Raw genomic sequence first — 22,279 nt, 5'->3', positions numbered from 1 at the left:
GGTAGACCAAATTTGGTTCGTGCGTTTGCCCCAATCCAACACGTTGGTGGTTAGGATAGCGTGGTCGACGGGAGGACCCGCACGTCATGTGGCGAGATATGGCTTCTTGGCTTCAACGGCATTCCTCTCAGGATAGTAGATCCTACTTGCTATCATGAACAAAATACTAGTTTCATGATATGCTGAACACTCTTTACGGTATGCACAAACAACTCACTCTATATCCTAGACGGTGAAGATATAATAAAATCAATTCCGTTAGTACTCGTGTCGATCATTCGGAGGGAAAACCCAACACCAACGCCACCGCCATCGGCAAAGATATCCCGCGTCGCGATAGTGAGGGATCGGCGCCGCTTAGCGACAATAGCCGGTTGTTCTCGTGTGTAACGCACGGCGCGGAGCGCGGAGCTCCACGTCCAATTTTGCCTGTTTAGCCCCAGGTTGCAGTGGTTGTACCTGTCGATCCTAAGTCTAAGGTATAGCTTGTAAAAGAGATTGAAAACTCGCGCTTCTTACGAGCGGACGGTGGAACTGGCGGATCGCGCCGTGCATGCTGTGGGTCGGGCTCCTAAGATGTCGCTAAGGTTCTGGCGCTGAGTCCGCTGTGATGGCATGGTATGCCAGACAGGTGTTCGAGAAGCCCGCTAGCTGCAGGTTGGCCTGCAGGTTGGACTTACTAGAGTAGGTAAATTCTGTGGTCCCTGGGATGACGATATCCTGTGGATTAAGCTAGGTAGGTGACGTATAGAGTATAGGCGGGCGCATAGTAGCAGAGAACGCATAGGTCTAGGGCATGCGAATATCTAATTTCAGTCCTACCCCAGTCCTACCCCAGGAAAATACTAAGCTAGCAAGCAGCTTAAGCAATGCATAAAGCCCAAGGATGCCTTATTCCTCGGATCCTAAGCGTCTTCTAAGTGTTGGAGCTCCTCCCGGCGCTATAGGTAACGCCAACCCTTATTTAACATCTAAAATGAGCTACATATGCGGTGTATCCCCTGTCGTATATATCTCTCTATACGCCGGATCAGGAACTCCGGATATAGACTACGTCGTAACTAGACGCAGGATGTCGTAGGAGAAATATGGTCACGGATTATTCCCCGTCGTCGTAATGTGTCTCGATGTTTTCGAGGTTAACTGGAGGTTTAGGTACTTAAGCAATTTAATGATAGTTCAGTTTGGCCTTGGTTATCTTGTTGGGTGGTAGAGAGACATCTTCCTCCCTTCGTGATAGGGACGATTCCATTGGTGTATCTTAGAGTCAGCGATATGTCCCAACTGCTTTAAATACGGCTCACAGGCTCGATACTGATGAAGTTAAGACAACGGAGGAAGATATATTCAGTACAGCAATAACTGCTACTGGGAAAAATCATCAATGTCATTCAGAAACGCCATTCCGACGGAATCTACCCAGAAAATCTGACTCATAAGTCATTGTACAGCCATGTTACAAAATGTCGACAATCTGATCCATACACATTTGTTATCGTGACCTTTTGCCCAACCCAATATTCACCAATTCAAACCTTAACAAATTCCCATGCCGTCCCTTTCTCTTTTTCGTTTGTCTCAACCAATTTTCGTCCATCCTCACCGATAGTCATCTTCCACAAGGTATTCCCATGCCTCATCAACAACAAGTATCCTCCATCCGGATGTGCTCTCGTACCGAAATACTCCCAAGAATCATGCTGCTGCGCCCGTGCGATGAAATTTCCCCTATTGTCATGCCCTATATGCAGCATATCACTCGGATTATAAAACCCTAACCAGCCGTTCGTCTCGATGCACTTCCAGTGATAACCCCCTTGATCACCTTTATGGTCTTCAAGCCGGAGCTCCCCGTCTATGAGTGTGATTTGCATACGGGTTGATGGTTCGCGGATTATGTAGGTCTGACCTGGCCACGGAACGGTTTCTCGCATGAGCATGGTTGCGGTCTTGCATTCGGAGGTGTAGGAGTAGTTATCGCGGAAGTTGTCGCCCATCGTCTCGCTTGTCGCTGGGGTAAAGCCACTTCGACTCGTACCGGAGGTTTCGCTCTGGAACGCTACTAATTCCTCCAGTTTCTCGTTGATTTCATCTAATCTTCTGTCTAATCTCCCCATCTTTGGTCGCTCTCGTGATTACTATTACTAACTCGAGATGGGAATGCTAAGAAATATAAAGTGATCAACGTGATGAATAGGGTAGATAGGAAGGTGAAGTTAATTGAACTAAGTAGTCTCGGTCATTACGTAGGACGTATGTCTCGATCGGACTGGAGGGAAAGTTAGAAACCCCGCGTCCTGGTACCTAAGTAACTTTTTTTTTTTTGACTTGTTATCTTCCAGGCAGCACTGGATGTCCGTTACACAAAGAAGACGGGCGGCCGCAGATGGGCTGAGGGGAAGTTTCTCGCCAATCATGGAAGATACATGTACATAAAAGGACGCTGTATGGGCTACCTCCGAAGTCCTATGGAAAATCGTGGAATTCATTGTTTTGGTACCATTACCTGGGTGTTTACTTTGTGATATTAAGAATCCTCTTGGACATGGCCGTTTGTTCGCACGAGTATAATGGGATTCGATCGGCAAGGTTACCTCCATGTATACACATTGTATCCATGCAGGTTGCCGGCACATAAATGGCTGATGAAAGTCCGAAGTTTGGTGGCTTGCGCCGTAAATTATAAATGTGTAGAAACACAGTTATGTATCTACTGTGAGGGCTCCCGCTGGCGTTTGATCGAAAGATCGACGTCACATCGGATGTGGGGTATACCCAATAATAGTCCAGAATTGTGGTGCGAGACGTAGATCCGTGGGGTAGGCGGGGGTACTGGTTCGAATCCAGCCGGAAACTCGTAGTAATTTTGTTTTTCTCCTTTTTTCTACTTTATATATTCGATGCCAGTATTTAAGTGGCGTTGCTTTCGATATACTAGACGAGTCACTACTACTAGTAAGAGATGGCGTCTAGGGCGACGGTGTTGAGAGAAATGTTCGAAAATCTGCCGTGACTACGGGATTTGCCGCCGTTCGGGTGTTTATAAAGGGTCTATGGGTGTTATGACACCTGTATCATCCTGATAGGAAGCCATTACCAACACATGTATGGATGAGAGATGATAGGCTCAAAAGGAAGCGCTGTAGGCGCTGTAATATACATAAGGCACCAACACAGCTCTTGGCTATCTCGTATCCAAGAAAGGAAGTTGTACTGAACATCATGTACTACTGTCAAACAGCATAAAGAAGAGTAGCTTCTCCCTGAGAGATTGAGGGAAGGAAGATACGGCACGCAGATTGTAAAAAGATTATAGCTACTCAATATATTGCCTTAACCCCATTTTGACAATGGGATACATTTGGAGGTGAGAGAAGGGTTGTCGCAACACTGTAAGTTGAGTATGGTGGATATATGATGAATTTGTATTACATTTGTTTTACGCGATTTCGCGCCGACGCGGTCTTTCGTTTTATTCGCTCCGCATCTCGACATCTTATTCGGCGTTTTACTCGATGTTTTGATCCTACTTAATCCTGTTCGCTCTAACCCTACCACGGATTACTCACTAGATCAATGGTATATGCTACTCAATCTCACGCAAAAAGCGGTTTGATATGTAAATTCATCATATTGAGAAACCTAGTATTGCAGCGATGCAACTTAGTATCTAACTCATACCGAAATAAGGACGAAATCGTGAATCCCTTCCTAGGAAGCTAGGAAGGTAGGTATATCCATCCATCCATCCATGATCGAATTCCTACCGAGGCAGTAAAATCTAATTTCTCATCTGTAAAGGCCCCAACGCCATGCCGTGTAAAGGAAACAAATTGTCGCAAAAAAATCGAGGATATCGAGCATCGTCATGAACATTTCCATCGACCTCAACCCTTCGAACTCAAATGCGCGAACGATTCATTGTATTCGTAATCGTTAACAATTCATCACCAAATTCCACCCTCTCGCGCTTCACGTCGATTTATTCGCGATTTAAGCCATACTCGCCTCGCTCTTCCTAATAGCCCCCGATACCGTATTCGGGAATGCGCCAGCTGCTCTATTAAGACCGCGCAAAAACTCGGGGAGGAAACCAGACTGGAGTGTGGTGATCAATTCGTCAATCATAGACGCATCATCCAAATCCTGAGCACGGGTGCGAGTTAACCAATACTCAAAAGGACCTCCTATAAAAAAACATCATTAGCATCGGCGCAAAATCGGAATCAGCGACATTATGCGGGAAAAATAACTTACGATTCCGCGCAAGCGCATCACCAAGCTCCCGACAGCGCTCAGCGGGTGAGTGCTCCGTGTGCATGTCCAAGAAGTGGTTGAAGATCTTCGACACATCCTTCAGCGGCCACTTGCACGGCGCACTAGGCACGCGGTTGGGACCCGCGTCTAGGAACTTGGCCGTCGTGCATAGACGGCATTTCCAGAACCCGAGGCGTTGGATCGAGGTTGTTGGCGTACCAGACGGTCCGTCCGCGATTTCTCCGTCATCACCGTCATCGTCGTCGCTATCTGCGACTTTGACGATCCGTTGACGTTTAATGGCGCCGGTGGATGTGGGCGTTGCTGTGGAGTTGCGGTAGGCCTCGGCTTTGAAGCGATTGTGTGCTGGAGCAGTGGCGGGTGCGCGTGCTTGGGCGTCTAGCTGTTGAATGCGGTGTTGGCAATGGCGGATGTTGTGACCGCAGTCTAGGACACGAATCTGCAAGGTGCGAGTCTCTTGAGGAGTGAGATCCGCAGCATTGAGCTGGTTGCGACAGAAATCCATGTCGTAGCGATAGGCTTGAATATCCTCATTCATCTGACGACGTGTGATCTCATTAAGGTCACTGCTCTCGTAGCCAAGAGAGCGAGGATCTACAGAGCCATTGGCGCCATATGCGGATGACATTGTGCCGTTAGGGAACTGTTGGCGCATATCAGTACGTTGCTCGATAGTGGTAAGATCCATGTCTCAATTCATTGTGGAAAGGTTGATATATTGATTCATGAAAGGGACAAGGAAAGAATCAATGCCCCTAGAAATAAGATGCCAGGGAATAAAGAACTATTGTGAGCTAGGTAGGCTGTAGCTAGGTGGACTGGTAGGTAAATGATATAAGTAGATAGCTTGCTTACCTCAAAGAGTCGAGTCGTATCAGGTACAAAACGCTGGACAAAGTTGGGACGTTGTCTAGACATTGTGGAGGAAAAGAAAGAAGAAAAGCGAGAAGATGTTCCTAAATACAATGCCAAAAGGCGCTGGAAGGAGGTCCAGATAGGATGAAGAAGGAGAGAAGGAAGACGTAGAGGAAAGAAGAGGAGAAGGAAGATGAAGATAAGAACCTAGTCAGAGAGGTGATTTCCTCGCTGGGATCGAAGACTAGGAATATGGTCCGGAAGGTAGACACGCGGGTCGTAAAAACGCAGATGAAAATCAATAGGAAGGAGCTGCGCAACAGACAGGCTGCTAGTCAGATGAATATGCGGGTTGAAGTTATAGGCAATCCAGTGTTCCGTATTAGTGGGGATTGGAAACGAAGGCTACCAAGATTTATTGTTTGGATATTCAGTATCTTTGGAAAAGAAAACAGCAAAATCTGTAGGATATAAACGAGAAGGTGCAGCGAAAGGTATAGACAGTGGTGAAAGAAGGTGAGGAAAGAAAAAAAAAAAAAAGAAGAAAAAAACCACAATGGAGAAAAAAAAAAGAAAAAAATTTTCAAGAAAAAAAAAAAAAAAAAAAAACTAGACGGTACTACATCAACTTTTCCAACATAGACAATTGGTCGTAATTTCCCCTAAACTGTACATAAAATCATTATGAAAGAATGTATTCTATTAATTAGTATTATGTCTTTATATATCGTATTGTTTCTTTTTCTTTTTCGTTGTCATGCCCTAATAAGAGGTTGGAATAGACAACTGCTTGCGGCTCAGGTACAAGGTACAGAGGAATGCTAATGAGCCAATGAGGTTAGCCGATCTTTCAAGCTTCAAGGTCCCTGTCAGCCCCTCCACCCCACCAAAGCCTGCCTATTATAGTAATCCAATAGGTTGTACCACGTTGCTGGTTCCTGGCCACTTTTAAGAACGTACCTAAGTAGTACGATTGTGAACTGTATGATTATAGGTATTATGACTAGAGATGAGAATACTAGGGATATGAGTAACCGAGAGCAATTAGGGGCTCTTATCATTACTTACATGTATACTAATAAGATTTACTTAATTATTGTACAAGAATTGGAATTTAGACATGCATGTAAGTTTTAGGGGTCATAGCACTTGAGATTATTTCGGTTACGCGATTTGGATTAGCTTAGTTAAATTAACATAGAATATGCACTGTTTCGGTCGCAAGTGCTATGCCATTGAAGGCGTGCGTACCTAACTAGAACGAAGACGGCGTCGTTTGTGCAGGTAGATTCCGGGATGTGGATCACTACCCCGGAGGTCGGCGGGGTGAAAGTCGGTCTTTCCGTGCCGACGCCGGTAAGTTACAATGAAAAAACGTGAGTACTAAACGTGGACGTGCATCTGCACCTGCCCAAGTAATGAACGCGGGGGAAGGAACAGGTGTTATACAATTGACAAACATAGCTAATAAAGTCATACGACTATTTCTTCTGACTGGCCAATGCGTACATATGTAATAAAGCTTATGGTAGCAACGCATTGGAGGCGGTGAATCAGTTGATCTCTCTGTTTTACCAATTATGCTCTGAAGGTGCGAACCCGTGAAATTTCAACTAGATATCTTATTATACAATGTAGTCAATCATCAATCATCAGGAGTTAAGAATGCATGTTTTTGAATTATAGCATTAGATATTTCATTATTCTATAAAATGTAGAACTCATAAATAAGTGAACATACTATTGAAAAATGAATATTTTGAGTTTTCTAAATGTCTTTTCAAGACAAGATAGATTTAACATTTCAATAATGAGTGCTAAATAGCTAGGTACATGGGTACCCCTAAATTTAAATTTCTAGCACGTCGCGTGGTGTTCTGGTGTTCTGGTGTTCTGGTTGCTCCCTTACAACGCCGTGCTCCATCAGACCCACCATAAGCTATTAGGGCAAGCTTCTCATTGCTCAATCGCCGAAGCTTAAGCCATTTTCTAAACAAAGCCCATACGCCTAACCTTTCCTCTTCATAATAATACCACCAGTATTATCGAACAAGCTACCTTAGCAGCTTTTGCTTTACAATTTCTTATTGCATCATTTTCTTGCTAATTTCTTAGCTGTTTAATATTCTCTTTTCCATCGATTTTCTTTACTTCTCCTTTTCTTTTTGGTCTATTGACTTCCAAGAAAAAAAATAAGTAGCTATGTCGGTGAGAGTGGTCGCGCGGATACGTCCACTGCTGGAAAAAGAACTCGACAAGGACGTGATTGTACATCCAGCTAGTAACGACGATGGCAAGACTAGCAATGTCGTAAAGATACCCAATCCTAAGAATGAATCAGAGGAATTCTCTTTCACCTTCAATGGTGTCTACGATCGAGAGACAACACAGGAAGAATTATTCGCAGCTGAAGGTACGTGTTGACCGCCATCCTTTTCATCTATCCTTCTCGGCGAGGATGACTATAACTCACCCTCGATTTCTATAGTTTCTCCTCATCTCAAGTCCCTCTTCCAAGGCCTCGACGTCACGATATTTGCATATGGTGTCACCGGAACTGGTAAGACACATACAATGCGTGGCGGATTGAAGTTGGCCGAACGTGGTGTAATCCCCCGACTCCTCAGCGGTGTATTCCGTCGAGCCAAGAAAATCACCAAAGACTCCGATGGTGAGACGACCGTAGCCGTTGCCCTTTCGTACTACGAGATCTACAACGATAAAGTCTTCGACCTGCTCGAACCTCCTGAGAAACGGACACCGTCAGGTCTACCCCTACGTGCTGAAGCTAATGGGAAGACTGTCGTTGCTGGTTTATCTGAACGACCTTGCCAAGATCTGAAAGACTTCGAACGATTATATATAGAGGCCAACAACAACCGAATCACCGCTTCTACGAAGCTCAATGCTCACAGTAGTAGAAGCCATGCAATCCTGCGTGTGAAGCTTACTCAGATCACTGGAGACATGGTCCGAGAAAGTACAGCTTCAGCGATTGACTTGGCTGGTTCCGAAGATAATCGGCGAACCGATAATGGAAAGGAACGGTTGATCGAATCTGCTGCCATCAACAAGAGCTTATTTGTGCTCAGTCAGTGCATTGATGCTATCTCGAGAGGGGATCGTCGCATTCCTTTCCGAGAATCTAAGATGACACGGATTCTTTCGCTCGGCCAGAACAACGGCATCACCATTATGATTTTGAATCTCGCACCGATTCGAAGTTACCATCTTGATACCCTCAGCAGTTTGAATGTAAGTTCGAGGGCTAAGCGAATCGAAGTTCGTGAAATCGAGAATGAGGTCGTATTCAAACAACCCCCACGTAACAACTCTAGTTCGAGCTCTGGCATAACTCGTCAGCCTCTTCGGCCTCTTGCGAACGCACATAATATCCACTCGGGTACAGTAGCAAAGGCAGCCGACAAACCTGCGGATCGTCCTGTCAAAGCATTCAATGTCTACACTGATCGGTCGAAACCGCAACCTACCGCACGCCCTGTGGCTAACACTACCATGAAGCGAGCATCCCCTCATAAGCGGCCTTCAGATTCGGATGGTGGCAGCCGACCGACCAAGATTACTCGTCCTGAGATCCCTCGGCCGGCACTGATTCCTCGGTCGGCCAAACCAGCACAACCAACTCTGCCCTCGATGTCAGCGGATCAAATCGAAGCCATGGTGGAGAAAAAGGTTAGTGAAATACTCGCCTCCCGTACGCAAGCTGCTCCGGAACCGCCCGAGATCAACGAAGCCGTTCAAAAACGGTTGGAAGCTTTAGAGAAGCGTATTGAGGACGGACGCCACGACGACTCGCGCTCGGAGGGTTTGCGTTTCTTGCTCATGGCACGGCAGCACAAGGAGCGTGGTGAGGATGCCAGCGCTCTTAAGATGTATGAGATGGCATTGCCTTACTTCCCGGGCCAAGCCAGACTTCTCGGGAAGATCGAGAAGCTCAAAGCTAAGCTGGAAGCGAAGCGTGGTGGTCGTGAAGCGTCTCCCAGTGAAATGGGAAGCGAATTCATCGATAGTCCATCCAAGAGAAAGTATAAGAAGCCCGTCCGACAGGTCGAGGAAGATGACTACAACGGCGCAGAGGCAGATGATGACGATGAAGACTTCATGGGCAAGAACCGTAAGAAGGGTAAGAAGTCTAAGGCTGCGAAGGCATCCAGTGTAGAGCCTTCGGCAATAGAAGAGGGACCGACATCGCAGAGCTTACTAGATATCGTCAACTCTCGAGATGCGTCCTTAATCATGAGTTTGCAGGGCTTTGGTCCAAAGAAAGCTCGAGACTTGGTGGATTACTTAGACTTGCTTCCGGTAGAAAATGGGCGTATCGATTCTTTGGCGCAGCTCAGAGCGGTGCCTGGGATGGGAGGACGTGCGGTAGATCGGGCGTACGAGGGCTTACTTGTTGCTGCTGGTCGTGGTTGAGATGGGTGGATTACATGTTTCTTTTCATTTTTCTCTACCTTCTAGCTTTTCTTCACTTTACAGGCTGCATAGGCTGCATGCATGCATTGGCTGGAGGGTTTTCTTCTTGGTCGTCCTGGTTTGGACTGGACTCAACCGAAATTGCATTGGCGTGGCGTTATAGGATAGGGTATAAGTGAGGTTAGCATTTTCAAGGGTTTTAAATACACATTCAATTACTGTTCTACGGGATGGTGCTTTTATTTGCGCCGTGGGTTTTAAGTAAGGGAGTTTTAAGATATCCAGGTTGGTTTGAGTTATAAATATTTAATAAAATTTAGGTGATAATTCATTTTTTTAGTGAGTAGTTTAATTGTAGTAAACAATGCTCTTGGAGGAATGTCATGAAGTTGGACAGTACTGATGACGATGATTATTCTTGTAGACATATTTCTCCAATTCGTTAAAATACTAGCTTGGATATTGTCATACAGGCCCTGTGTATATGAATAAATATTCTCCTAACTACTTATATCTTAGTTCCAAGGGTCGGCAATTGATTGGCCGGATGAATGAATGAGAAGGTTATTTTTTAATTCATTCGTCATAATTCTCCAAAAGCTCTACCCAAGCTTTCTCTTTCCAACACCAACGACGGTCACATCGTTCAACGCCGCTACCATGCGAGGCGTCTCTCTTCTGGCTAGGAGAGGTCGGCCAGATCAATTGGCATATCGGACAAGTTACGTCTGTCGCCAATGTAGAGCTATTCAAATTAGCTCCTCTCCTTCCACCGGATCACCTCGTCTCGGCAATGATGCGTTTGGTATATCGATCAACGCATCTAAAGATGTCGCAGGTATTTTCATATGTTTATATCTCTATTCTTATTAGACGTGCTTATATGTTATGTTAGATGCCCGATTCGAGGTGCTAGGATCACCTTACTCCCTCCTCTCCGTCTCCCTATCCGCTTCGCAAAGATTATACACACGCCGCGGCACACTCGTCGCGGTATCGGGCAAAGCGCAAAATGTAAGACGATACTATACCTACTACCTATGAATTTCAAGCTAACACAAATAGGCGCAATCCACGCTCTCCGTCCTCTCTCCCTTCACCCGAGCCATCACCGGCGTACCATTCCTCTACCAACGCATAACCTCGACAACACCCCTCACAGCCTTAGTATCCACCAAATCACCTACTACGACATTCACCGTTCTCCATCTCGACGGCACGACAGATTGGATGGTAGCCCAACGCTCCGCGCTACTAGCATGGACCGGTTACACCCTATCCGTAACCCCACGAATCCAAACCCGCCTTCCACTCGCACACTGGGGTTCCTCCGAACTCACCGGTCGCGGTCTAGCCGCCCTCTCCGCTCCAGGTCACATATACCAACTTTCCCTCGCCGAGGGCGAAGAATTCGTCGCACACCCCTCCCACGTCGTCGCATACACGTTATCTAAAAACCCACCTCTACCCTTCCGCTTCAAGAGCTCGGGCATTAGGTTCCAGGTCCCGGCGATAACGAACTGGTTGGGAGATACGGAGTTTTTGAAGAATATGCGTAAGACGGAGGTTTATAAGTTCCTGTCGAGGGTACTGTTTGATTTACGCACGGTGGCGCGACGGACGATTTGGGGTGATAGGTTGTTTCTTCAGTTTAGAGGGCCGGTTACGGTACTGATGTCGAGTCGGGGGGTGAGGGTTAGTGATGTGTTGACTAGGGATGATGTTAATGAGATTGCGGATGCGCCGATGGGTGTTGCGCCACAGGCTGTGGAGTTGGCTGCTAGGCCGAAGACGAAAGGGGGGGGAGGGAAGGGAGAGGGAGAGACGGAGGATAAGGCGAAGGTTAATATTAATGTTGCGAGCGTGGGGAAAGATGGGAAGGTTGAGTTTAGGGATGCGGCGAATTTGAAGGATTTTGAGAGGTAGAATCCTATGTGTAGGGCTGTTGATATGAAAATTAAAAAGTGTATTATACGGCAATTACTAGAATTCCAACGGGGTCGCACGTCGCGTTGCCCCTTTAGAGTTGAGGAATAGATGTACGATATCCCCATAAACTTACCACATATGAACTCTTATACATTGGGTGGCATGTAGTCAAGAGTGTATACTCGATATACAATTTAAATTGCTACTAGAAATACCTATATTCCCCTCACTCACTTAGAAGCCTACCTAGGTGGACTTAATCTCACAAATTCTCATACACCGACAACTTACGTTCGGGAAAGGAGTTTCATCACCTATAGTATTCCACCGCAGCTGAAATTACATAAGCTAAGGGCTTGCCCTCGCGGCAAATCTCTACGGAGTACATCAAAAAGTACAGCGTTAGCGGCAGGCAAGACAACGTGTCACTGCATTCATTCGTACTGCCGGTACTGTGGACCCACGAGAAGTGGTATGTAGAACAAGGGTACAGGACGAGGGTGAGCGTGGGACATGTGGGTATTATAATTAGTCCCTATGCATTTCCGAGCTACCTCATGTATCTCCGAGTACATGGCTCTCGTACATAGATTTTATTACAGATTAGATCCCGATTTTATCGCGTAAATCAAAGACACAAACACGTTCTACGGCGTAGACACGTTTTAAGACACGGGTGTGGTACGTTGACCGTCACTTTCCGTCAGGCCCTATATACATATGTAGAAACGCTATGATTCAGCCTCTCAGCAGCCACCGGATAAGCACAAGGAGTAATAAATACACCGGGACTTCAATCTTTAATTGGTAATTTCTACAGTATTTGGGCGTGGAAATTGCTTTTCCTAATGTATTTCACAATCGGACGTTTTGCCCGTTGAGCAAAAGGAGCGGTATGCTTACTCATTTGTAAGAGATTCGCGCTTTCGCGCTTTCATATCGACGCCGAAAGGAGCCAAGGCTAGGTACTAGGTGATCGCCTATTATCAAGATTCCAGATTACACCATTACTTAGGCGGTTAGGATAAGTAATAGCTTGAGGGACGAATATTATCAGATGTGACTGCATACCGCTAGCACAAAGACTTCTTCGTCTTGCTGGCTGACTTACTCGTACTCGTGGATCATTGCGGAAACTGGTACACCTAAAAATACGATCTATAAATCAGCCTTATAAAAGAATCGCGACTCGGGTTGTCTGATAGAGCGAAAAAGTATTGATCTAGATGCGTGGTAGATTTTGCCCCTATTTCTTTTCTGTGCAGCTCGGAAGTCCGAGTTACACAACATCATGCCTAATGGAACCGGTAAGAAAGCACAGCATCAGTAGATCGCCAATGATACCCTATGATTTTCTAAACGAATGGATCATCTCCACCGGTATTTATACAGCATGAAGGAGCAGCTGAGCGGGTACGTACCCTTGTTTCCCGACAGCAAGGTCCCTAGAGATCGTGGCGTCCCCGGACCATCTCCTCGGGTTAACACCGAGATACCAGCATCTCACTCCGAGCATGTTATGACCAATTGCTGGGGATTTCATATATTAATACGGGGTTCGGACATCTCTCGTACGTGAACATATTTGGTGTCACGTTTTTTTCGTTATTCGAGAAAAAAAGTGATCTTCTCGGAAAGGGTCACTCTACTCTAGACTAACTAGCAGCGAAAAACAATCCTTATTGTATTCGCTACTGTATGTTTGGTTGCAGAAGCAAACAAGAAAGACCCCGTGCGTTCTGCACTTGATCTTGTAGACTAATTAAATATTTTTAATTAATTTTTTTTTTCTTCCTTCCTTTGTTCTTCAAGCCTGTTCCCTTCGTAGACCAACACATCTTGGAAAATGGAACCCTTCCCTTCTCAACCCCAGGAGACTTCAGTCTCATACTCCCACGAGAACAAAGGCAGCGAAAAACCCCGAGTTAGTATCTCCGGTGTTGAATCGGATTCATCCACGATGGCAGACCCTTCGTCCGAAAAAGTCAAGGACTCTATCGATCCGAGCCCATACGAATCGAGACAATCCCTTGAACGCATCCCTTCGCAGACGAAGTCCACCAACGCGAATATGTACCCCGACCCAGAAAACGTGGTTGAGGCTGATAGTACGTATCATTGCATCATCCCTTGAGTCATCTTCGACCGAACGATATCCAATTACCTGCCTAAATGGTGAAGTATTAATTTTTCTATTCTACAGTGGAAAAAGGCGGCTTCGCTCCTGTTGCAAATGAGAAACAACCACAAGAACAGAAACCTCCGGCTGGCCCACCAGGCTTCAATCCAGCCGACTTCCCAGATGGCGGATTGGAGGCTTGGTTGGTGGTAGCCGGTGGCTTTTGCGCGCTATTCAGCACCTTTGGACTCGTCAACTGTGTCGGTGTATTCGTAGATTACTACGTCGATGGCCCGTTGTCTAACTACAACACCTCTACGGTTACTTGGATTACGTCGATACAGGTGTTTATGATGTCGGGCTTAAACGCTTTCGTAAGTACTAGACGAACCATCCCACCCATGAACCATATAAAATTCAAGAACCAAAGTTGCCAATGGACTAACACATCTGAACTTCATAGCATGGCCGACTCTACGATAGATACGGACCCCGCTGGCTCCTCATCATCGGCACACTCGTGTACTGCTTCGGACTCATGATGCTCTCGCTCTCGACGAAATACTACCAAATTCTCCTCTCGCAATCCATCGTAAGCGCCGTGGGTATGAGCGCCGTTTTTAACTCAGCCATGAACTCAGTCATGGGATGGTTCTTCAAAAAGCGCGCCGCAGCTCTCGGTCTCATGGTCTCCGGTTCTTCGCTCGGTGGTGTGGTTCTACCCATCATGATCCAAAAGCTAATCCCACAAATCGGATTTCCTTGGACCATGCGCGTGCTTGGCTTCGTGTTCCTTGCGCTATGCGGATTTGCGTGTGTTACGGTCAAGTCTCGCCTCCCGCCGCGCAAGAAGCCGTTTAACGTTATGGATTACATCCGCCCGTTACGCGAGCCAGCGTTCGCGTGTATTGTGTGCGCGGGCTTTTTTTTTTTCTGGGGCATGTTCCTGCCCTTCAATTACATCGCATTGCAGGCTCAGCAGCAGGGTATTGACCCGTCTATTGTCCCATATCTCCTACCTATCATCAATGCGCTTAGGTAAGTCACCCTCTTTCCAAGTGTAATATCCAACAAAATAGAGAAGGAACTAACATTATACTACAGCATCCCCGGTCGTATCCTCCCCGGCTTCCTAGGCGACCGCTTCGGCCGCTTCAACATAATGATATTCATCGCGGGTCTCTCCGGCATAATCACCCTAGCCCTCTGGGTCCCAGGCCGATCAACCGCAACAACAGTCGTATACGGCGCCGTATTCGGTTTTGCATCCGGTGGTTTTATCTCCCTACTCCCCGCCGTCATCGCACAGATCAGCGATATACGTGAGATCGGAACACGTACCGGAATCGCGTTCTTTACGTCTGCACTTGGCGCTTTAACTGGTTCACCGATTGGAGGCGCTATTGTTAATGCGAATGGAGGGAAATTTTTGGGTCTGCAGTTGTTTTGCGGGATTGTGATGACTATGTCTATGGTTTGGTTTGTGGCGGCGAGGGCGCTGCTGGTCGGGTTTAAGTGGACGAAAGTCTGAAAAGGGGCGTGCGCATTGGAGTTGCTCTTGGGACACAGCTTCTTATGGATTTAGAAAGGGGTTGGTCTTGCAAATGGATAGACATATGCGCTGGTAGCGTTTCTTGTGCTAAGACTGGTGGAATCGAGGCGATCTTGTTTTCGCGAAGATCATAGAGAGGACTCGACATCGTGGTAACGGAATCTCTCTATATGCACGAGAGTTTAGGGTATTATGACTCGGGGCCCTTTTTGGCAATTCTCCAACATGTCGAGTTAGGAGATAGCCACCCCCCTAGAAGGCATATCTGAGATGTCTCAACACCGAGGATATTGATTGGCACTCCACTCCACTCCACTCTTTAGGAGTGCCACGATCAGATAAAGGGGCGCTACTAATAGATGATTAATAGAGAAATAATAGAAATGATACCCGGGTAATAAAAGGAACTTCACTTGAATATTCTCATAGTATTTGACAACTACGTCAATGCCCACTATGCACAGGGCCTGGTGATGGGAGTACTTCTTTCATCGGAGTTCTAGTCCGATGCTTGAGGCGAATCAGGATTGACCTTTTAAAACAAAGAAATAAGTAGGACAAGGATTAATCCTCGATATAATACTTGAAGACTGCCCAATATCCGTTGATTTGGCCTGTTAGCTTCAGGAGTGATCCTTATATTCGTACTTACATCTATAGGTCGAGTGATCAATCCGCCTTTTAAATTCATAGCTCGGATTTTGACAAAATGTCCACACGAGAATACACACGTAGCGAATGGCGACGAAATCAATTAAGGCGCCATCGACTGCAGAGAACAGAACGTATGCTGCAGGAAATCGGCGGGTTTTTAGAACTTCTATCTCGGACGGATTGGCAAGCACCTAGTTTCCGCGGGCGTGGTGAGTGTAATCAGTGACTTCCTAGGTGGGGTTTACAGCAATACTCATGAGTTGACAGCCGTACCTGAAGCGGGAGTTCACATGATAATAAGAAGCCGATAATAGGTTGGAGCAAGACGTTGGCACTCAAGCCTTAATCGCCAAGGCAAAGCTGCAGAAAACCATGGGGAATATTGGAGCTTTGATATTCGTAATCCACCGAGGAGATCCATTAGCTGGCATATGTGCGGCACCAATAAATCATTCTCTTGGAATCCACGTTGAGGACCAAGTATTCGGTTCAGTTTTGGGAATAAGGTGGAAAGGATGAATAACACTTTCTAAACAACTTAATAGAGGGCAGTAAGTTGCTGTTCCCGATAAAAGTGGCGTCTCATTGCATGTTCCAGGCAGGCAGGGATTGTCGGCTCGCGCCATGTCCCAAGCCCGAGGAAATTTCTTTACGAGTATACATAGGCTGCTCGGGTTCAAATTGATGTAAATATTGTGTGTCCTGAGTTGTCTCCATTTCAATATTGTGAAAATCTAGCGAGATATCGTGAAAATCCAAGGAAGATCTTGATCCGACATCATGGGCGTAATCCGAAAGGTTCTGGGTACCGCTGTAGTGGCGACCGGTGGAGGAGCGGCTTACTTGACCGCCACTACCAACATAACGACCCCGCTACCCACAGACGATGAGATATGGGCTACCAAGAGCTTTAAGAAACTCAATCGCTTTCAAAATCCAGTCGTGGAAGATGTCTGCTGGAAACGCCTGCCTCTATCTCAAGTTCGGCCTGAACTTCGAAACGATGAAAAAGCGCTGGCAACAGAATTTTGTCGTGGCTTGTGGGCTGGATATGGTATGTCGGATACTTTCCGAACAGTGCGTCAAACATCCGATCTAACGGACAATTCCAGCATATGCGCCTCAACGTATCATCTTGACACTTGCACTTAAGAATCCCAAGACAGAAAACCAATTGTTTGACCAAAAGCAGCTAGCATCTTCCAAGTATGAATTAGGCACGCGATTCTCCGATCACTTCGAGGTAGTAGAAAGGACGAATAACAGTATTATGGTGAGAGCGGGTGGATCACCATTGGAGCCAGGACCGCGAGACATGGATGGATTGCTTGTCGCGAGCGCAAAGGTGGATAAGGCGGCCGGGACGGTTGACGTGAGTCTAAAGACGACGTTTTTCAATAGCGTGGAACCAGTCCGTGACGGGAAGAAGCCGACTCCTTTCGTCGCCGAAGTACTTCACCGATTCTACTCCCGGGCGATGGTTGACAACGCAGCACGAAGTTTGACGGGGTAGAGTCCGAAACTGGTCATCATGTCGGAATATTACCTAGATACTCATATCGATACTATTAGGACCAGACAACCATCCCAACTCTTTTCAACAAAGTCCGAAATAATTGAATAAAAATGAATTGCGCGTATAAATAAGGGAACACATTAAGAAATATAATTAAAATAGAAATTGTGTTGTTTAAGGTAACGAGTTGACATTCTAATTCGCTCTGTCATACCGTGACGTCATCCCGTTTACATGGACCGGAGCATTTGTTCCCACTTGCTTCGTAGATGCGTAGCCGAATAACTTTAATGATTTTACTTCAATCGCGCCGTTTCATCGCCATTTTCATCTTCTTTCACACTACATCTTCTACTCAAGAAAATGATAATATCTCCGAGATGACACGACGCGAGACTTTGATCGCGCGCTCAATAGTATATGCTATTCTAAACACCAAAGACAACGGAAAACCCGCCAAGAAGCCATCACTTGTTACACGAATCTTACGCCTCTTTTACACGTATTGGTTGACCTTTCGGCTGGTACGATATGATCTATTCAAGGCTCTTCATGGGGTATGGGGGATCAAAGAGGATGACTACAGAGCTAGCTTCGATATCAAGAAGCTAAACCACCAGAAGAAGCGTAGAAAGGCCCTGTTACCTATGGGAGATATGGGTTACAGTGGCTCTACCTTCTTTCGCACCAACGATGGTGCCTATCTCGTCAAATCCATCCCTAGGCATTTCGAACACGACTTCTTCAAGAGCGAACTACTTCTATCCTACGCCGATCACATGCGTGCCAACCGTTCTAGCTTACTCGTACGCATCACAAGCTTTCTCGAAAGTACACATAAGAGCATCGGTGTATTACTAGGTCTGGCGCCTAGCCACCACATAATCATGGAGAATATCATGTACGGTCAGGATCAGGATGCTCAAAAAACCTTGAAACCAAAGTGGGAGTCATGGGATCTTAAGCCCACCTCTTACTTCTTCCCGGAGAGGGATATCGCCGGTGGTTTATTAGCTTCTCAGGCCACCAAATCAAAGCTTGCCGATGAATTCAACGACAAAATCTGGCTTCCAGAGGCCCAGGCCACCCAATTCATGCGCCAAGTAGAGAATGATACTATGCTACTTGCGAAATGCAATGCCGTCGATTACTCACTCTTCCTTGTTCGGATCTCCGCTGCAGACGCCGAGTCCCAACCATCACTTCAGCCAGAACAGACTAGCGCTGAACCCATCCCACCAGTTCAACCACCCTTCACGCCCCCACATCCGCCGAGTTGGCGAACCGGAGTCACATCAAGCAACGGCAAAGAAATTTATAGGGCAGCCATCTTAGACTTCTTCTGGTCCAAGCATACAGTATACGCCCAGGCAATGACGGGTTTGGTCAGAGGATATAATCTCATTGACGAACAAGGGCCGATGAGTATTACCACCGATAGTAACGAATACCGCGAGCGATTTTTGAAGATGTGCTCGGAGTATATCGAGGTTCAGGAATAGTTTGTACCGGCGTTTCGCATATGATGGCGTTGGGGATGGATTTCTAATTATCACTTTCGGTTCTGGTTTCGCATTTCATTATCATCTCATAACGCGAACTCTCTGGATACTCCTGCAAATTTTATTATACTTTATTGTGGTTGTCGTTCAATCTGGTCCGGGTTTTACCTATTTATAACAGTTTTTTTTTTACTGTAGCCACCGGAAACCGGACAGTTATTCCCACGATTTCGAGGCGATCTCATTCAAACTGGGAAAACCTCGATGATGGCATTCCTATATTCAGGAAGAATCCAGATATGGTATTGGACAGGAGCAATGTCTCAGACGTTCTGTTACAATTCTAAGCCTTTCTGCTCCCTAGTTGCTACCATCAGAAATTGCTCTCAAATATTCCGTCTTTTCAGTTCTCCAAGAGCCTTTTTTCCACATCAAAAAGGCTAGGCTGGAGGCTGCTTACCTATATATATAATCTTATTCCATTCTTCCTCGTCTCACGATTCTTGGTAGTATTTATCATTCACAGTGGGTGAATTATCTTGGTCCCTCAACTATATTGGCTTGCTAAAATGAATTCGCATGTTTTGTCTAAGCAGGCTAAGGAGGGCTGGGATCATATCAAATCTCTCTACCAAATAAACGATCAGGCCATTAACTCGCTCATGGATATGATGGGACTCGGGGAGGTAAAGACTCGCCTCGTTAAAATTGCTTTTAGAGTTATCTCTACAAAGTCCCATACATTTCAACCGTTACCTAGAGATTTGAGTCTCTTCTTTGTAGGAAATCCAGGCACGGGAAAGTCCTCCGTCGCTGAGCATTATATCCGATTCCTCCAAAACCACATGTACGTAAATTGCCCAGTCGCACGATTCGGGAGGGATGAATGTACCCTGTCACACTTACCAATTCTTACAAACAAGAAGCGCATTGTCTTCATCGACAACTTTGACGACATAGAAACAATAAGCGCTTATCGGATCGCTGTAGACATACAGAGGCTTCAAGATGATACTGTCTTCATTTTCATCGCCTCAGAGAGTGTAGTTGATACGATGACTGCCGAACTCTCGGGGCTTGGGGTCATTGTGCATATGACGATTCATTTCTCAGATTTCTCAGGAGACGAGCTCCGTTGGCATTTTGATCAAGAAATAACTAAAAGATATGGTGAACCCAAGGAACTCGAGGATTCGCATGTACAAATACTTATTCAGCGAATGTTAAAAATGCAGGGAACGACAGGTTTGAGCAACATTTGGCTAGTTCGAGAAACAGTTGCTAAGATTATGGATCGGCAGTCGAAGCGAATATATGAAGGATTCTTGGGTGGCAACGTTGTGTATTATTCCGTTTTGACTCGGGAAGATGTGATTGGCCCGTCACCATCGAAATCTTTACAAGACATTGAAGCTTGGCAGAAACTTCAAAAGATGGTTGGTTTAAAATCTGTCAAGACTGCCGTCGAGTCCCTAATTCACCAACTGCAGTGGAATTACGAGAGAGAACTACAGGGATTAGCACCCAACATAACTACCACAAACCGATTATTCCTAGGCAATCCAGGGACGGGAAAGACAACTGTTGCTAAGCTTTATGCTCAGATATTGGCCGATGCAGGCCTCCTCAGTAGCTCGGAAGTTATGGTCAAAACGCCAGCTGATTTTATCGGTCGATATATCGGCCACTCGGAAGCGAATACAAAAAAAATACTCAAGGCAGCCATGGGAAAGGTCCTAGTCATTGACGAAGCTTACATGCTAGGAAATAGTGGAGATCATGACAAGCCTGATATATTTCGGACTGCCGTGATCGATACTCTTGTTGGGGAAATACAGGACAGTGATAACCAAGATCGGTGCATTCTTTTACTTGGGTACCGCCGTCGGATGGAAAATATGTTTAGGAACACAAACCCGGGACTACCTCGCAGATTCCCTATCTCGTCGGCGTTTGAATTTGAAGACTACACCAACGAAGAACTTCATGAGATCCTTGAACTAAAACTAGCTGAACTACGCTTGGAGGCTACTGATGAGGCTAAGAAAGTAGCAATGGAGATACTTGAACGTGCACGGAACTCCACCATGTTTGGGAACGCGGGGGAGGTTGATAATCTCTTGTCGAGAGCAAAGGAACGGCAGCTCGGAAGACTTCGGAATGACACAAACTTGGATATCAAGTCTATGTCAACTCTTGAGGCGCAGGACATGGATGCGGACTTCAACCGTGCCCATGAGAGTACGAATAATGTTAAGGAATCTTTCGAAGGCATGGTGGGCCTTGAGGCTCTGGTGGAAAAGCTCGAGGGCTGGCAGATCCTTGTTCAAAATGCGCGGGCTACAGAACTTGATCCAAGGGATCTCATACCTTTTAACTTCCTCTTCCGCGGTCCCCCGGGCACTGGCAAAACAACCACTGCAAGGAAAATGGGCGGGATATTTTACGACTTGGGTTTCCTTGCTACGATGGAAATTGTCGAATGTTCGGCATCGGATTTAATTGGACAGTACGCTGGTCAGACAGGTCCAAAGACACGAAAGGTTTTCGAAAAAGCACTCGGAAAGGTCCTATTCATCGACGAAGCATATCGACTTGCATCGGATAGCGGACACAATTCATTCGCCTCGGAAGCGGTCGGGGAGATGGTCGATATCCTAACCCAAGACCGGTTTCGCAATAAACTTGTTGTCATACTAGCAGGATACGAGAAGGATATCGATAAATTACTAGCCACGAATCCCGGTCTAAGCAGTCGATTTCCCGAGACGGTGGATTTCCAGAACTTAACCCCCGCTGAATGCGGTCGCCTGCTTTTCCAATCTGTCAAAAAGAATAACAAATTGAATATCACGTTCCCACAACAATATGTTCCTCATGCTAGGAACATCTTTGCTGAATTGGCTTCGCTACCGTACTGGGGGAATGCGCGGGATGTACAGACCCTGGCGAAGAGAATCATAAATAAGGTGCTGCTGATGGGAAGTCGGACGTCGCGTCGCCATGGCAAGCTAATTCTTGGTGAATTGAAGGCGTTACTTGATGAGCGGCAGGAACGGGCTAGGAATATGACGGAATAAGGAGTTCAGGGTGCCTCGTCATTGATTCTGGGGCCAATGCAATCGGGCGGATGATATGGAATACATGATGTTTTGCATTGGGTATCGATGGGACGGTAGTTTAGAAATTTTAATCCGGATAGGAGTACCAAGACTCACGATTTAAGTCATCGAAACGCCTGTTAAAATAAAGTAGGTAACTCAATTACATTTTAAGTGATGGATATGCCTTGTTAGAAAATGGTGATAAAGTGAGAGTGGAGGATATCGGAACGATCCGAAAAAAGGGGTTCACTAAAATGTAGATTACGTAATATTTCGGCATTATATCCGATGAAAACCACAAGCCTATCACCCATTTCTCACCTGGGTATCACA

The 22,279-nt window shown here is 46.1% G+C and overlaps 8 protein-coding genes across 8 annotated transcripts; 6 read left to right on the top strand and 2 right to left on the bottom strand.

Annotated features, from left to right (window-relative positions):
• Positions 1–1,305: 1,305 nt before the first annotated feature.
• Positions 1,306–2,344, bottom strand: F4822DRAFT_356346 (uncharacterized protein). Its single transcript, XM_051456040.1, has one exon. It carries the CDS (start codon positions 2,115–2,117, stop codon positions 1,530–1,532), a length of 588 nt encoding a protein of 195 aa, XP_051311637.1. The 5' UTR covers positions 2,118–2,344; the 3' UTR covers positions 1,306–1,529.
• A 1,400-nt stretch (positions 2,345–3,744) lies between these two features.
• Positions 3,745–5,290, bottom strand: F4822DRAFT_356359 (uncharacterized protein). The gene is made up of 3 exons (XM_051456041.1): positions 5,134–5,290; positions 4,258–4,921; positions 3,745–4,187 (listed from the first exon to the last, which is right to left on the bottom strand). The coding sequence occupies exons 1-3, from the start codon at positions 5,194–5,196 to the stop codon at positions 3,994–3,996; spliced, it is 921 nt and encodes a 306-aa protein (XP_051311636.1). The 5' UTR covers positions 5,197–5,290; the 3' UTR covers positions 3,745–3,993.
• Positions 5,291–7,114: 1,824 nt separating this feature from the next.
• On the top strand, positions 7,115–9,965 carry F4822DRAFT_414337 (kinesin heavy chain). The gene is made up of 2 exons (XM_051459133.1): positions 7,115–7,546; positions 7,622–9,965. Exons 1-2 carry the CDS (start codon positions 7,336–7,338, stop codon positions 9,568–9,570), a joined length of 2,160 nt encoding a protein of 719 aa, XP_051311635.1. The 5' UTR covers positions 7,115–7,335; the 3' UTR covers positions 9,571–9,965.
• Positions 9,966–10,107: 142 nt separating this feature from the next.
• Positions 10,108–11,711, top strand: F4822DRAFT_414334 (mitochondrial biogenesis AIM24-domain-containing protein). The gene is made up of 3 exons (XM_051459132.1): positions 10,108–10,408; positions 10,466–10,584; positions 10,636–11,711. The coding sequence occupies exons 1-3, from the start codon at positions 10,126–10,128 to the stop codon at positions 11,494–11,496; spliced, it is 1,263 nt and encodes a 420-aa protein (XP_051311634.1). The 5' UTR covers positions 10,108–10,125; the 3' UTR covers positions 11,497–11,711.
• A 1,541-nt stretch (positions 11,712–13,252) lies between these two features.
• Positions 13,253–15,532, top strand: F4822DRAFT_356286 (MFS general substrate transporter). The gene is made up of 4 exons (XM_051456039.1): positions 13,253–13,607; positions 13,703–13,992; positions 14,082–14,656; positions 14,723–15,532. Exons 1-4 carry the CDS (start codon positions 13,346–13,348, stop codon positions 15,147–15,149), a joined length of 1,554 nt encoding a protein of 517 aa, XP_051311633.1. The 5' UTR covers positions 13,253–13,345; the 3' UTR covers positions 15,150–15,532.
• Positions 15,533–16,604: 1,072 nt separating this feature from the next.
• F4822DRAFT_432717 (uncharacterized protein) lies at positions 16,605–17,337 on the top strand (the record flags this gene model as incomplete). The annotated part of the gene is made up of 2 exons (XM_051461700.1): positions 16,605–16,878; positions 16,937–17,337. The coding sequence occupies 2 exons, from the start codon at positions 16,605–16,607 to the stop codon at positions 17,335–17,337; spliced, it is 675 nt and encodes a 224-aa protein (XP_051311632.1).
• A 383-nt stretch (positions 17,338–17,720) lies between these two features.
• On the top strand, positions 17,721–18,842 carry F4822DRAFT_432716 (SAICAR synthase-like protein; the record flags this gene model as incomplete). Its single annotated transcript, XM_051461699.1, has 1 exon — positions 17,721–18,842. One exon carries the CDS (start codon positions 17,721–17,723, stop codon positions 18,840–18,842), a length of 1,122 nt encoding a protein of 373 aa, XP_051311631.1.
• A 284-nt stretch (positions 18,843–19,126) lies between these two features.
• Positions 19,127–22,131, top strand: F4822DRAFT_356221 (ATPases of the AAA+ class). The gene has a single exon (XM_051456038.1). It carries the CDS (start codon positions 19,412–19,414, stop codon positions 21,920–21,922), a length of 2,511 nt encoding a protein of 836 aa, XP_051311630.1. The 5' UTR covers positions 19,127–19,411; the 3' UTR covers positions 21,923–22,131.
• The last annotated feature ends 148 nt before the right edge of the window (positions 22,132–22,279 follow it).

The sequence above is a fragment of the Hypoxylon trugodes genome (assembly GCF_022578975.1).
Source record: "Hypoxylon trugodes strain CBS 135444 unplaced genomic scaffold F4822scaffold_8, whole genome shotgun sequence".
Taxonomy (NCBI): Eukaryota; Fungi; Ascomycota; class Sordariomycetes; order Xylariales; family Hypoxylaceae; genus Hypoxylon; species Hypoxylon trugodes.
This window is presented reverse-complemented; position numbering and strand designations above follow the sequence as displayed.

Excerpts from the sequence above, each read along its gene's own strand:
- F4822DRAFT_356346 (XM_051456040.1), bottom strand. The coding sequence starts at position 2,117 with ATGGGGAGATTAGACAGAAGATTAGATGAAATCAACGAGAAACTGGAG.
- F4822DRAFT_356359 (XM_051456041.1), bottom strand. The coding sequence starts at position 5,196 with ATGTCTAGACAACGTCCCAACTTTGTCCAGCGTTTTGTACCTGATACG. Across the intron at positions 4,922-5,133 it reads ATACGACTCGACTCTTTGAG|TTCCCTAACGGCACAATGTC; the intron begins GTAAGCAAGCTA and ends ATGCGCCAACAG. Across the intron at positions 4,188-4,257 it reads TGATGCGCTTGCGCGGAATC|GAGGTCCTTTTGAGTATTGG; the intron begins GTAAGTTATTTT and ends GTTTTTTTATAG.
- F4822DRAFT_414337 (XM_051459133.1), top strand. The coding sequence starts at position 7,336 with ATGTCGGTGAGAGTGGTCGCGCGGATACGTCCACTGCTGGAAAAAGAA. Across the intron at positions 7,547-7,621 it reads AGAATTATTCGCAGCTGAAG|TTTCTCCTCATCTCAAGTCC; the intron begins GTACGTGTTGAC and ends CGATTTCTATAG.
- F4822DRAFT_414334 (XM_051459132.1), top strand. The coding sequence starts at position 10,126 with ATGAGAAGGTTATTTTTTAATTCATTCGTCATAATTCTCCAAAAGCTC. Across the intron at positions 10,409-10,465 it reads CGCATCTAAAGATGTCGCAG|ATGCCCGATTCGAGGTGCTA; the intron begins GTATTTTCATAT and ends ATGTTATGTTAG. Across the intron at positions 10,585-10,635 it reads TATCGGGCAAAGCGCAAAAT|GCGCAATCCACGCTCTCCGT; the intron begins GTAAGACGATAC and ends TAACACAAATAG.
- F4822DRAFT_356286 (XM_051456039.1), top strand. The coding sequence starts at position 13,346 with ATGGAACCCTTCCCTTCTCAACCCCAGGAGACTTCAGTCTCATACTCC. Across the intron at positions 13,608-13,702 it reads AAACGTGGTTGAGGCTGATA|TGGAAAAAGGCGGCTTCGCT; the intron begins GTACGTATCATT and ends TCTATTCTACAG. Across the intron at positions 13,993-14,081 it reads TGTCGGGCTTAAACGCTTTC|CATGGCCGACTCTACGATAG; the intron begins GTAAGTACTAGA and ends TGAACTTCATAG.
- F4822DRAFT_356221 (XM_051456038.1), top strand. The coding sequence starts at position 19,412 with ATGAATTCGCATGTTTTGTCTAAGCAGGCTAAGGAGGGCTGGGATCAT.